Genomic DNA, 13,808 nt, shown 5'->3' with positions numbered 1-13,808 from the left:
AGAGTTGTCGAGCGGAGCGTGGAGAACGGAAGAAGCAAAGCGGAGGAGAGTTTGGGAGGATTCGAGGAAGAGGAGACGAGAGGCGGAGAAGTGGAAGCGGAGAAGGAGAAGCCAGGAGGCCACCGATATTATGAGTCGCCCAGCCATACACCCGCGGGAGGTGTATGGCTCACACAGGTACGAAACAAAATCAAGGGCTGGGTCAGTCATAAGAGTGTTTCGACCGCGTAACCTGGGTATTCACAGATCCCGGGTTTTGTGTTCCCTACCCTGAGCACTGACCCCTCACTTCGGCACTATATATAGACGTGTTGCACGGGTTGCTGTTCCCTCACTCCTTTTCCCCTAGAGTGGTAAAATAAAAAGGACACTTGACTTACACCGTATTATCTCATTCTGTTTGTACCGAGCGGCAAGACGGAATCGGACGAGACTACACCCCGACGGAACCCGGAGAGAACCCGTCATCCGGAATCTACAGAGCGCTGTCCACGAAGAGCCGAGAGGAGCCGTTCACCGCGTCGGACTGTACATTTCAAGAAGGAGAGTTCTGATTTGTTGTATAGCAAAATAAAGCCCAAGAAAACCAAAACCCATGTGTTACCTTTTCGTCCTGCGCCCGTCACAATGGCCCTGCTTGGTTATGTATAGGACCTTCCAGAAACGCATCCACCGGCACACAGCAATGGCCCTCATGCTCTTCAGGCAGGAGATTGCTCTTCATTGGGATAATAGACACACCCCCACCGCTAAAGACTGGCTCACAAGCCTGCCCTACTGTGACACCACCAGTGAGTTATACGCCACACTCCAGTTCCCATCCTCCAGGCCTAAGGATATTTGGCAGCCCCTTTGAAATCATTGATTATTAGCGACAAATTCTACTCAACAAACTCATGACACCTCTTCCTCAGTTCCATGACATCCGAAATTGTCGTTTGGCATGAGACAAACACCCACACATTACAACTTGCAGTGCCATAATTGGGAAGACATAGTTAGATGATACAGCGCATTGTTATTAAAGCTGATTGTTCACTAAACATCGAATCCAACATCTGAGTTGCCTTAAGAGCGTTCATTTTTTCCCCAATTACCTTTAGAGGTCTTCCTTACACCGCCACAGCTGGCGGACTTTTTTTCCGATACCAAAGGAGATGATGGACGGAGTGTTTGAGGACTTTTTTTTCCCTCTGCTACGGATCAAACTGCTGTATTTGACATTGTACTGCTACTGTTCTAAAAGACCGACATGATGTAATATGTGCCTGTACTATACACCATAATTAAAAAAAAAGTTCTCAATAGTAATTTACCCACAATTTTCAGGATTTTAATGTAGATGAGAACCCTTGTGGAAGAATAACATTCATTAAATCGTATATGTCATCTACATCATATGTACATGAAGGTTTACAGAAAAGAAACAGACATTGCTCTGGGATTACGAGATCTTACTGCAGTTCCAAAGATAACATGCTGTAATGGTAAAACCCACTGAGGCTAAGAGGAAACAGCATACCCAATCCAGAGAAAATGTTAAATATTATACAGTGTTACAATGGCAAGTCACTTGCAAATTGTGATAGGGAGGGGGGTCATCATTTAAAGTTAGATGGAAGACACCCAACCTCAGAATGACTATTCTGTGTCACTACTCTTCAACCAAAGAAAATTCCAGAAAGAATAATCTCGTTTCTCTTTGTTCATAATATGATATATAAAGAGATTAAACGAGGATATTCACGTATACCATCTTTTTCCTAATTAAAGTAGATTGGGCATTTAACACTTCTGAAGTATTAGCCTATATATAACTCGTAAGACATACAGAATAGTAGTTACTGTTTTTTGTATGGGAATCTTCAAACCAGCGGTCTTCAAGCTGGGGAACATGGCACCCTGGGTGACTGAAGTAATCTCGGAGGGGGAGGTAGGGTGTATACAGCCTTTGGGCAAGAGGAGTATTTCTGCTGCTGCAAATAGGTCTGTAATTCTGGGGGAACACCCTAATATTTCTTTTAATAAGAGGAGGAAGGGAGAGGCATTAGAAACTCTAAGCAGTAGTATACAAATTAATTTAATACACGTTTTGTGATGGAATATCCTACTACCAAGAGTAAGCCACGAAGGGATGCTAACCAGCGTGCTAATTGAACATTTTCTGCAAGGAAATGAATCAGCAATAGTTCGTATCTCATTCTAACTACTGTTAGCCTCTTATATTGTGAACTGACAAAGGAAACCCAAAACTGAATTAGGGTTTATGACATGCCAGAAGGTTAGACATGCAGCAGTACTTCTCTCTATTCTTTCCTTCATACCTCATACTGCGATGGAATTCCTTAAATCGTTGTATACAAAGGAGTAACATTAGTTGCAAAGTAGCGGACACATTTCTAAAATCAAAAACAAAAAAGCACTTTGATGCAAGAGATCATCATCAAATCTCATGATAGAATCTTGATTATAAGCAACCATAATTAGTTTTGAGTATTTAGGAAAAGCGACAAGATTTTCTCAAAATACTTCATACAAACTCTTCTGCTTCTCCCATTTTACATACTCTATATCCAAATGTGTATTTATAGATGAAATGTAATACATATACACATGTGCCTTTTTATGTAACTCTCTGTTCCAAAATAGGTCAATTTTAATTGACATGACAATATTCTTATTAAGTGAAACCAACCTCTGAGTCACTTGAATCGGACCATCCGCCATCTGTCTCTAAACCACCAAGACCTTCCTCTTCAGCGTGGTCATCCCAGTTACTCCTATAGCAGACCTCAAAGCCACCATCAAGACAGTCAGCATCCGGGCGTTTGGAGTGACTTGATTGCTTCAATTTATTTTTTATTTTTTTCAATCCATGAAAAACACCTGGTAAACAGAACAATCGTCAAATGATAAACCTGTGAAAGCAGTTTTTCTGGGTGACATTATTGAATATGAATACCAACAACAAGGATAGCAATGGGTCAAGAAGAGACTATCTGTAAACAATCTATGTATTCCAGGGGTACAACCACGATATCTACTGAAAGTATAACGTAGTAAAATACTTATTCCCATCAGGTTTCCGACCTGTGCCACCCTACATCATTTGGGATCCTTCACCTTGAAGGAGAGGTAGTTTTACCCACAGTAGATAAGGCAAGATGTAGCCTGATCTGATCAACTGTCTTAAATGTGAGTGTAGTGTACTATGGCATCAGGGAGGTAAAATGATTGACAGTGCAATGTGAAAAGTGAAAGGTGAAAAAGTGTTTAAAATTGGGTAGTGGGAATGGCAAACAGTTTTATTAGGTCCTACCCACTCCCAGAGATTAAAAACAGTGCAAAGTAGTATAAACAAATAATTACTACAGTTGGATTATGGTCGACATGTTTCTGCAGTGACTGCGGAGCCCAATGGTCTCCTACTGCTTCCTCAGGACCTTGATTGATGCTACTGCGTGTAGTGAATACTCTTAAAATAAAGTGAAAACAATATCACCTGCGATTCGCCTAATAGTAAGGGAATGCACACCCCACCTCACCTGGCTACAGCTCAGGTAAAACGGAGCACCGTCGGTACTCCGGACATCCGTCTAGGCTGTCTTTGGGGACAGCCTAGACGGATGTCCGGAGTGGGGTGTGCATTCCCTTACTATTAGGCGAATCGCAGGTGATATTGTTTTCACTTTATTTTTCCCCATGGTACGCGCACCGGGGAGCGTACCATGGGGAAAAATAGTGAAAATAATAGTGTAAAATAATCATTTTGAGTGATTACAGGTAGGGTAGCTCTGAAAAGAGCTTTTGGGTTCTGTGGCTGTTTTAGGTACCTACAAGTACATCCCACACACACCCACAACCCCACACGCACACAACCCCACACCCCCACACCCACACACTCCCCACACACACCTCACACACACACCTCACACACACACACCTCCACCCACACCGAAACACCCCACACCGACACCTTACACATCCACACCCACACCCACACATCCCACACTCACACACACACCTCACCCCCCCAACACACAAACACACACACACACACAGATACCTCACAGACACACCCCACACACACACCTCCCCCCCCCCCACACACACACACACACCTCACAGACACACTCACACATCCCACACATCCTACACACATACCCCCCACACCTACACACACCCCACAGACAGCTCACACACCCACACCCCCACCTACACCCAAACACCCCACACACCCACAGCCACACACACACCTTACACACCCCCCCCCACACATGGGGAAAACTCAGTGAAACAGTAAAATGATAATTTAAAGTGCTTACAGGTAGGGTAGGTTCGAATTGAATTGTTGTGTTGTGTGGGTGCTTTAAGTACCAACATGTAGGTACCAATGTAGAGTTTTAAATTCAATGTACACCTTTTTAGGTTTCGCCTATTATCATTCGCTTGCGAATGTAATAGGCGAAAATTCAAGGGCTTGATCCGACTCTTCAAACCACTGCGGTTTCTTCCCAGTGCATGTGAGTCACGTGACCACAAAAGCGGGTCACGTGACCACACAAGCACGCGCATCTCCCTAATCCGCCGGCCACACTTCTCTCTCATCGCTCGCATTCCCGCCCGCCCCCATCCGGCTTCACTCCGGACAGTTTTGTTTGTTTTCAATGGCTGTGAATCATGCTCCTCTCCTCTGCACTCCCCCCTCCCTTCTCCCCCTCTGTTTTTGTCACTTTCATTTTCCTCTTGTAGCCCAGTGGATTGTAGTGATGTGTTCCTGTTTTGTTTACTTCACGCGCAATGTTTATGCCCCGTTGCATCATTCTTCACGGCCGCCAAGCGCTCTTGTTTACTTTGAGCGCCATGGTGGTAAGTGTTTGTGATCGTTTACTTTGATTCACGGTATTTTATTAATTAACAATAAATACAAGGGAGAGCCGGTTCAAAGACAACGCTCACGGCCTCCACTGACTGCATTATAAGGCTCAATTTACAGAGCCTCAGAGCAGATGACCTGATCGCCGAGCGCAAGAAGCAGGAGCACGCCATACATTCTTCTTGAGGCCAGCAGTGGTATTTCTGAGCTTCCCCCTGAGGTCGGGGAGGCACAGACAAGGATGTGCAGACGGAATTGTGCAGTCTTGCTCTCCTGTTTCCCACATTATCACATGACCTGATGATGTTAACCAATTGAGCTGATATTGGTTTTCCTTTTACTCGCAGGAGTTGCAGAGGCGCTGCTCTTTTTCCGTTCTCTCTAACTTTCACTTCTGTAGTACTATGCCCTCACTTGCAGCGCTACGGTTTCCCTTCTTGTCCCTTGAGTCTAGCCTCTGATCCTCGCTGCAGTAGGGTAGTGTATGTCATTTAGAGACGCCTGCCCCGCCTGAGCTCACTATTGCGGTGGACGACCCTGCCTACTGCTGCAGGGCTGTGCTTGCCTACCCCTGCAGCAGTTTCACATGTTCCCTAATTTACAGTCTCTTTCTGGTCTCCCATCTGCTGCTTTCGATATCCTTCTCTCCTGCATTCCGCCAGCACCCTCTGACCCAATATTTCCTCCTCTATCCCGACGTCCGCTCTGCTCGCACCCCTTTGACTCTCACCACACACATGGGCAGAGCACATACGGGGTGTAACATGTGCTGGTTAAAGGCGGGGGGTCCTCGGCTTTCCCCTTTCATTGCTCTGAGGCTCGGGCTGTGAATACCGATGCAAGCAACACGGTTTGTCAGTGAGGGGTAAAAAGTCACGGAGGGTGGGGGGGAAGTGCATTCAGAGGTGAGCACTGGAAGCCATCATTCCATGGAGGTCCGGGCTATATTTGGGAGAATACGAAATCACATATAGATCTCCGCATCCCTCACGCCGTGATTTAATTCTGCGTACACCGGGCCATCTCTCTTTATTACTGCCCATCTTACCCGGCAAGTGGTTTTTACTGTCGACAAAAGAAATTAAGTTAAGTGCTGTGGCAGAGTGTTCTGTGTCGTACTTAATTCACTTAAAACAGCTCAATAAATCAAGCCACAAGCTTCACTGATCTATGTGTGACCTGCTCGTTACAGTAATATGAGCAACCTTAATTGAGTGACTAATTAGCATTGGACCTTCGAGTAAAGTTTAAAACCACCACGCTCTGACCTCCTGAGCGGGTGCTTATCCCACTGAGCTAGCTAGCACAAGTATTTTGTCTTTGCCTGCGGAAAACAAACACTTGCTGGTCTTGCCTTGTATTTCCTTTCTCGAATGTTGCATCATTTCATTTTCAGTCCAACGTGAATCTGGCAGCTCCATGTGAAGACGGTGACTTTCCCTGATAACGTTTCTCCAGCTCCTCGCAGGAAAAAAGCAGCCATTCTTTCAAGGAGGACTTCCCGTGCCAGGAGTCAGTTCTGTTACTTGAAAGTTGTGCAGAGATCTCTGGAGCAAGCACCTCAACTCGCTGTGCTATCTTATCAGCTCTGCTGGGAATATTGTAGCAAACGACTGGCAGTGGACACACAAATATCAGCGAATGTGAAGAACTCTAATGGAGTTCTTCACACAAAAGAACAAGCACTGGCGTTGCCAATAGGTTTCGCATTTGGAAAGTTGGAGCTATTGGTTTTGTAAATGACATTTTATATTTATATATTGTTATTAACAATGCCAATAACGATATATAAATATAAAATGTCATTTACAAAACCAATTAGCTCCAACTTTCCAAATGCGAAACCTATTGGCAACGCCAGTGCTGGTTTTATGTAGATATCTATCATGTTGTTATAGAAGTTATTGTGGTATATGGAATGCATACCATAGTCTGTCAGGAAAGCAGAAACAGATCCTTTAAGTAGTCCCTGAGAAGACCTAGGGGATCATGGATAGTCTACTCTGCTCCCTTATGATGTTTTAAAATTGCACAGTATACTGTAAGTTTCACTTTATACTATAATATAAACATAATGATTTTGGTAGTACTTAATGAATTAGATATAAAAATGAATAATGTCTCAAAGAATTTTTAATTATTAAATACAAATGTATTGGTTTGAATTTTCATAGTTCAAAAAAACTTCCAGCATTACATCATCTGGAATCTCCTCAAACATGCATGTTTCTATATCTTGTAAACATTCAACAAATTGTTGATCCAAAGACTGATCCATAAATTCTTCATCAAAAAAATCTTCATTTAGAATATCCTCAGATGTCATCTCGAAGGAAATATTGATATTTTCTTGCTCCCCCTTCCATTTTTTTGCTGTAAATTGCATAAAAAATAACTATATCAGTAGAGTTAGGGCACTGTTGGGTTTAAGTTCAGACAGGTAGTTCAGATTTTTTAACAGTGAAGTTAACTTTGGGCAGTGTATGGTAACAGGCAGGAAGTAGAAATATAAAAAAGTGACTGTGAAGAAGCGTAAGTAAATTCCTAATTATAGCAGAGAAGACTAAGTCAATCCATAAATATAACAGAGGAGCCTATCTCTATCTATAACTATAGCAGAGGAACAGTAAATAATTATTAGAAAACGTGTTTACAAATTAACTTAAAGTGCCCCTTACAAATTATCAACTTACTTTACAGAGAGGTGAAGAAGAAAAAATGCGAAAATCCTTTCAAGATGTACCTCAGGTAGTTGTAGTCAAAACGGCCGTGTTTCCCTCTCATTTTTCATTTATATTCATGTACATAACCAATCAAATGTCATGAAAAAAAAGTAGAAAATGAAAGTAACATTTTAATTGGTTGTAAATTCTAACACTTCAGATTTGTTTTTGTCATGTAATTTACCTCAGGATATTTAGACAGTGCTACAGCTTAAATGGCTCAATGGAATTCCACCAAATTTGGGAAAATGGTAGGGACTGGTATGTAGTATGGCCTATTCTATATGTGGTGAAAGTGTCTCCAGTGGTTTTTATGTAAATTAACTTTTTTAATTTTTGGGGAGCGCTTCCCGGTGCGCGCCCCGGTGCGCGTACCGGCAGCGCTACGGGAGTCCTCCATTTTGTTTACGGTAGATTTAAGACAGAAAATGGAGGACAAACAACGTTGGGAATGGGTATAAGGGGGCATCGTAGGCACTCCCTGACCCTCTAGGTTTTCTGAGGGGGTCTTAGGAGGCCCAAATAGGCGCAAAAAAAATATATATATATTTTTCGAGGGGGGAGCGCCCGGTACGCGCACCGGGGAGCTTACCGGGGAGCATACTTTAGTGAAAAACAGTGAAAAAAGTTAGAAAAAGATAATCATTTGGAGTGATCAGAGATAGGGTAGCCCTGAAAAGGGCTTTTGGGTTCTGTGGCTGATTTAGGTACCTACAAGTAGGTACCAATGCACAGTCTTAAATTCAGGAGAAAAATTATATTCCCCTCCTCTGAGAAGTGCACACCATCTCCTCTGTAGATATCTTGCATGTTGTAACGCAAGTTGTTGTTGGATATTGAACCCATTCCATAGTCTCTCATGTAAGCAGTAACAGATTTATTCACATGTTTCCGTGCTTTCTCAAATTGTGGACAAAATTGGTTGGACCAGTTCCATTTCTGTCTTTGGCATATATTGGAAAATACCAAGGCAGTTTGAGGAAAAAGTGCCATCAATTGTTCAAAGGTGTCTTTTAAAAGCATTTCCAGACCTACCCCAGTCAAAGTGCCTAAGTCATTTCCACCACAGTGCAGAATTATGAGGTTAGGGTGTGGCAAATGCAAAAAGGTTTTCACCAATGGTATCAATTGGTGACATCTCAATCCTCTCTGGCCAATCCATTTAATGTTCACATTTGGTAAATCAAGGTTGTGAAAATTTCTGGTAGCTGCATACCTTTGAGCCCAGTGGATATAGCTATGTCCAATAATCCAGACAGAATACATGGTAGAGGAGGTTCTGGTGCAGTCAGATGAAGTGTAGGAATAAAATGGCAGTTGGAACAGTAGGAGTTTGCAAAAAAAAAAACCTGTGGAGTTTCAGTGCTCTTGAATCACAAGCAATGATTGGTAGATTGAGATAGTTGAAAACTGTATGTTAGGGTGCATGGTTGTGTTCTGTGTAAGAAGTAATTTGAATGGTTAAAAAAAAAGTCATTTAAAGAAACATTGCACCACATAAGCTGGTGTATTCGCAGGTCAAACATCCTTGCTGAGGTGATTTGCAACATTGTAGAATAAACTTTTAAACCTTGGAGCTCAGTGAGGAGGGAGTTGCTATGGTAACAGGTAGAAAGGGCTGAGGGGGGGAAGGGTGTTGGTTTGAAAATACAGAGGGAAGGGTTTTGATTGGTTACCGTGAGCAATATGTGTGTAGAAACAGAGGTTTTCTGTGCCATTAATGGTTGCAGTGCCTGGAGAACATACCTTTTGCTCTGCTAAAGAAATATTGGTGTGTGTATCTGACACTGTTGTGAATCTCCTAGAGCATTTGTAAAGGTGAGTTATGATTCATTTAATATACATAGAGACTTGTATACTCTATGGAGAAGATTTGGAAGCATATTGTGGTTTTTTAATGTTGCTTTGTGTAATGCTTTTTGATAATGCTTGGTAAAAAGTTTTTACTGCATAGAGGAATTGTATTTTGTAAAATTGTGAAGTTTTAGTAGTGACATGGAATGCTTGTACATAGGACCTGTGATGTGTTTCTTAAATGTGATGTCAAAAACGATTTTGGGAAAAATGAATGGCTTTTACATTTTTTAGAAGGAATAAAGAATGTGTGCATGTTTAAAGAAATACATTTGACTCTTTACAATGATGTTACCTGTGTTAACTCAGTGTAGGAAGCATATTGAGTTTGTTTGCATAGAGGAATTGTATTTTGTAAAATAGTGAGGTTTCAGTAATGACATGGAATGCTTGTACATAGGACCTGTGCTGTGTTTCCTAAATGTGATGTCAAAAACGATTTTGGGGAAAATGAATGGCTTTTACATTTTTGAGTATAATGGGGCACAGAGGTTTAAAAAGTGACGCATCTACCTACATGCGTCACTTTTTAAATATGGCGCAAAAAGGTACATGTTTTATGCCGCCTATGCGTCACAAAAAGTGACGCATCAGCAGTGCAAAACTGACGCAGGGCCTCATAAATGAGGTTCTTTTTTTTTGCACACTACTCCAGTTTAGCCCTGTCCACTGCACTCTTGGACACAAGCCTCACCTTTTGTGCTCCCTGGACAGTCTTCATCTCATCTGCACTCCTGCTTAGGTGTCAGAATCCTATCACATGGGGAAAGCTCCATGTGAAAGCGTTTGCCTCAGTCTTATCCCTGCTGTCAGGCAGATGCTTGTACATAGGACCTGTGCTGTGTTTCCTAAATGTGATGTCAAAAACGATTTTGGGGAAAATGAATGGCTTTTACATTTTTGAGTATAATGTGGCGCATCGGTTTAAAAAGTGACGCATCTACCTACATGCGTCACTTTTTAAATATGGCGCAAAAAGGTACATGTTTGGGCTTTCCTGGGGAGCGTAGGTGGTGAGGCTTGTGTCTAAGAGTGCAGTGGACTAGGCTTCATGAAGCCTATCCCCGACTGCACTCTTAGACACAGGCGTCAATTTGACTCTTTACAGTGATGTTACCTGTGTTAACTCAGCGTAGGAAGCATATTGAGTTTGTTTGCATAGAGGAATTGTATTTTGTAAAATAGTGAGGTTTCAGTAATGACATGGAATGCTTGTACATAGGACCTGTGCTGTGTTTCCTAAATGTGATGTCAAAAACGATTTTGGGGAAAATGAATGGATTTTACATTTTTGAGTATAATGTGGCGCAGAGGTTTAAAAAGTGACGCATCTATCACATGCGTCACTTTTTAAATATGGCGCAAAAAGGTACATGTTTTATGCCGCCGATGCGTCACAAAAAGTGACGCATCAGCAGTGCAAAACTGACGCATGGCTTTATAAATGAGGCTCATCTTTTTCTTGCACACTACTCCAGTTTAGTCCTGTCCACTGCACTCTTGGACACAAGCCTCACGTTTTGTGCTCCCCTGGACAGTCTTCATCTCATCTGCACTCTTGCTTAGGTGTGAGAATCGTATCACATGGGGAAAGAGCCATGTGAAAGCGTTTGCCTCAGTCTTATCCCTGCTGTGAGGCAGGTGCAAGATTTTGACGTAACAGTGTCCTAAAAGTGACGCAGTGAAATCCGATAGATTTCACTGTGTCATTATTACGAGGCTTTTTGCGGAGAAATTACCCCTCTCTGTACATTACACTTGACAGAGGTATAATGTGGCGCAAAAGGTTTAAAAAATGACGCATCTACCTACATGCGTCACTTTTTAAATATGGTGCAACAAGGCACATGTTTTATGCCGCCAATGCGTCATATGAGGTTTATGATCAAGACTGTAGTGGGAGAGAGGCCTTTCCTGGGAAGCATAGGTGGTGAAGCCTGTGTATAAGAGTGCAGTGGACTAGACTTCATGAAGTCTATCCCCTACTGGACTCTTAGACACAGGTCTCATCTTCTTTGTACCTGTGGACAGAGCTGTCTTCCACTATACTCTTCAATACAGGCCTCACCTTTTGTGCACCCCTGGAGAATTCTCACCTGATCTGTAACCCTGAATAGATAGTTTGCTTTTTGTCATTGCTTAGTTGTTTGGTAATAGTGGTCTATAATGTGCTATTTTTTTGTTTAACACAGATTGAAATCAAGATTTGAAGAGTAAGCAAATATGCCCTCAAGGGAAAGGAGAAGAAAACAACATAACCGCCAAAAAACAAAAACAACAACGGAATTACAGCACTCTTCCACAACAAATACTTCAAAAAACAGGAATCAAGCTCCTGGTAAGACAACTAAGTCTTTCATACGCAACATATGTACTTCTAAAAAAAATGTTGGACAGCATGTAGAAAAAGAGAATGAGAGAGTAAATTTGAAAAGGAATGAGAGAACCTCAAAGAATCCTACAACTGGAGCAGGAGAGAATAATATGTATAGGAATAGAAGGCAGAATCAGTTTAGAGACATTCGTAAACGAATGTTTCGCAATAGGGTGGTTTTAAATTTGTTAAAAAACATTAGGAAAGGTAAACAGAGAGCTGCTTTTTATAAGAAAAAGAAAAGTGTAGAGAAGATTGTTGATCAGGCTTTTAAAGTTAAGAAAAAATTATTTATTTTAATAATCAATAGAATTACAACACTTAACAAGACAATTGATGTTTTCAAATCAAACAGTAGATGGAAAAGAGTAATTAATCGGACTAATTTTTGTAAAGTTTTTTCAGGAGAATGGATGCACAGTTCAAGTTGTGAGCCATTTTTTAATGAGTAGAGTTACTTCCAGGAGAATGATTTAGTGCATGCAGTTGACACCAGTGGTCGAGCGTATGAAGTGAAAGACGGTTGTCCGATTGAAAAAGAGAAACTTGTGCCTAGAGAACCAGAAGAGGTGGTAACTGATGAAGTTTTAGGGAGATGTACTAAGGGTCCAGTGTACACTTGGAAGTGTAGTCGTATTTGTAGTGTGCGACAGGAATCAATTGATTTGTTTTGTAATTTCTTACGTACATATAGTAAGAAAAGTCTAAAGCAGAAAGTGAAGTTGTTGCAAGACTTAGATCCTTGCAGAGTGAGAGAAAACACAGGTTTGCAAGGCCATTCACTGGCTTGTCTTTCTAGAAAAGTCTGTCAGAGTGTTTTTCATCATTTTAGGATGTTAGCAGTGCATCATACCAAAATGAGGAAATTAGTGAGAATGCTGTATTATGCAAAAAGTCCAGCACTTAAGCTTAAACAATTAAACAGTGCTCTTTTGCAAGGAACTGAATTAGATGTGAAGAAGATTTGTGAAGAAATTGAGATTTGTTATTTTGGTGAAAAAGAGGACAGTGTAGAAATTGACACAGCAATTCAAGGTAATGTGGAAGACAATGTACAGATTTCAAGTACAGAAAAGTTTGAGCAGGAAATTACCAGGTTTAAGGTGAAATCAAGTGAAAGGCCGCATTTTACTTGTGTGTGTTGTCGACGAAGTCATTATAAACATCAAACTAGATTAGTTGATTTATACGTAAAAAGTGAAAAGATGAATAATTATGAGTGGAAGGATTTTGCAACTTATTTGTGGGTGGAGAATTGTTTTGATTTGAGTTCTGATCAGCGTATTTGTAAATATTGTTATGATAAATTAAATCAAAACAGAATGCCTGCTAGAGCTGTTCATAATAATCTGCAGTTGGTAGACATTCCCCGTGAATTGATGGATTTAAATACATATGAGTCTATTTTGATTCAATGTGTCCATCCTTTTCAGGCAATTGTTCGCATGGAGCCTAAGATAGGGAAATTGCCTCCTACAGATTTGCAGAGAGGATTAAAGGGAAGAGTTGTTTATTTGCCTCTAGATTTCAAAAAAAATATTGATACAATTGGTATAGAACAAGTAGAAGAGGAACCTTTAGTTATTCTGGTTAATGGGGTTCCGACAAAGAGTAAGAAAATCTAGCAAGATTTAGTGGATGTTAGGAAAGTCAAAAAGGCAACGTTGTATTTAGTCAAAAACAATGAGTATTACAAAGATGTATGTGTTGCAGCAGAGGAAACAGCTGCAGATGAAGACAGTGATTGTTCAGGCGGCCAAATTGAAAAAGTTGATGTGTCTAGAAGTGAAGAAATATATGAACATTATACTGTTCATCCTTTGCATTCCAAAGAAGTAATGGGGAATGCAATTGAATTGTTTCAAATGAAAGCAGCAAAAGGAAGTCCCATTAGTGTATGGGAAGAAAGTTTGGAAGCTCGTTGTTTTCCACAGCTATTTCCAACAGGTCGAGGTGGACGATATGATGTTCGACCACTTCA

At 41.3% G+C, this 13,808-nt stretch overlaps 1 protein-coding gene across 5 annotated transcripts in view; it reads right to left on the bottom strand.

Moving 5' to 3' along the window:
• The window catches only part of LOC144829498 (uncharacterized), a 458,194-nt gene that overhangs the window by 291,215 nt on the left and 153,171 nt on the right, over window positions 1-13,808 (bottom strand). For all 5 annotated transcript variants that reach the window (XR_013610683.1, XM_078688691.1, XM_078688692.1 and 2 more), the window contains one exon: window positions 2,696-2,886. Coding sequence is in view for 4 of the 5 variants with exons in the window: in XM_078688691.1 (XP_078544817.1) it covers window positions 2,696-2,886 (191 nt within the window). In the remaining variant the exon portion in view is untranslated. The remainder of the gene's footprint in view (window positions 1-2,695; window positions 2,887-13,808) is intronic.

Source organism: Lissotriton helveticus, chromosome 4_1 (assembly GCF_964261635.1).
Source record: "Lissotriton helveticus chromosome 4_1, aLisHel1.1, whole genome shotgun sequence".
NCBI lineage: Eukaryota > Metazoa > Chordata > Amphibia > Caudata > Salamandridae > Lissotriton > Lissotriton helveticus.
This window is presented reverse-complemented; position numbering and strand designations above follow the sequence as displayed.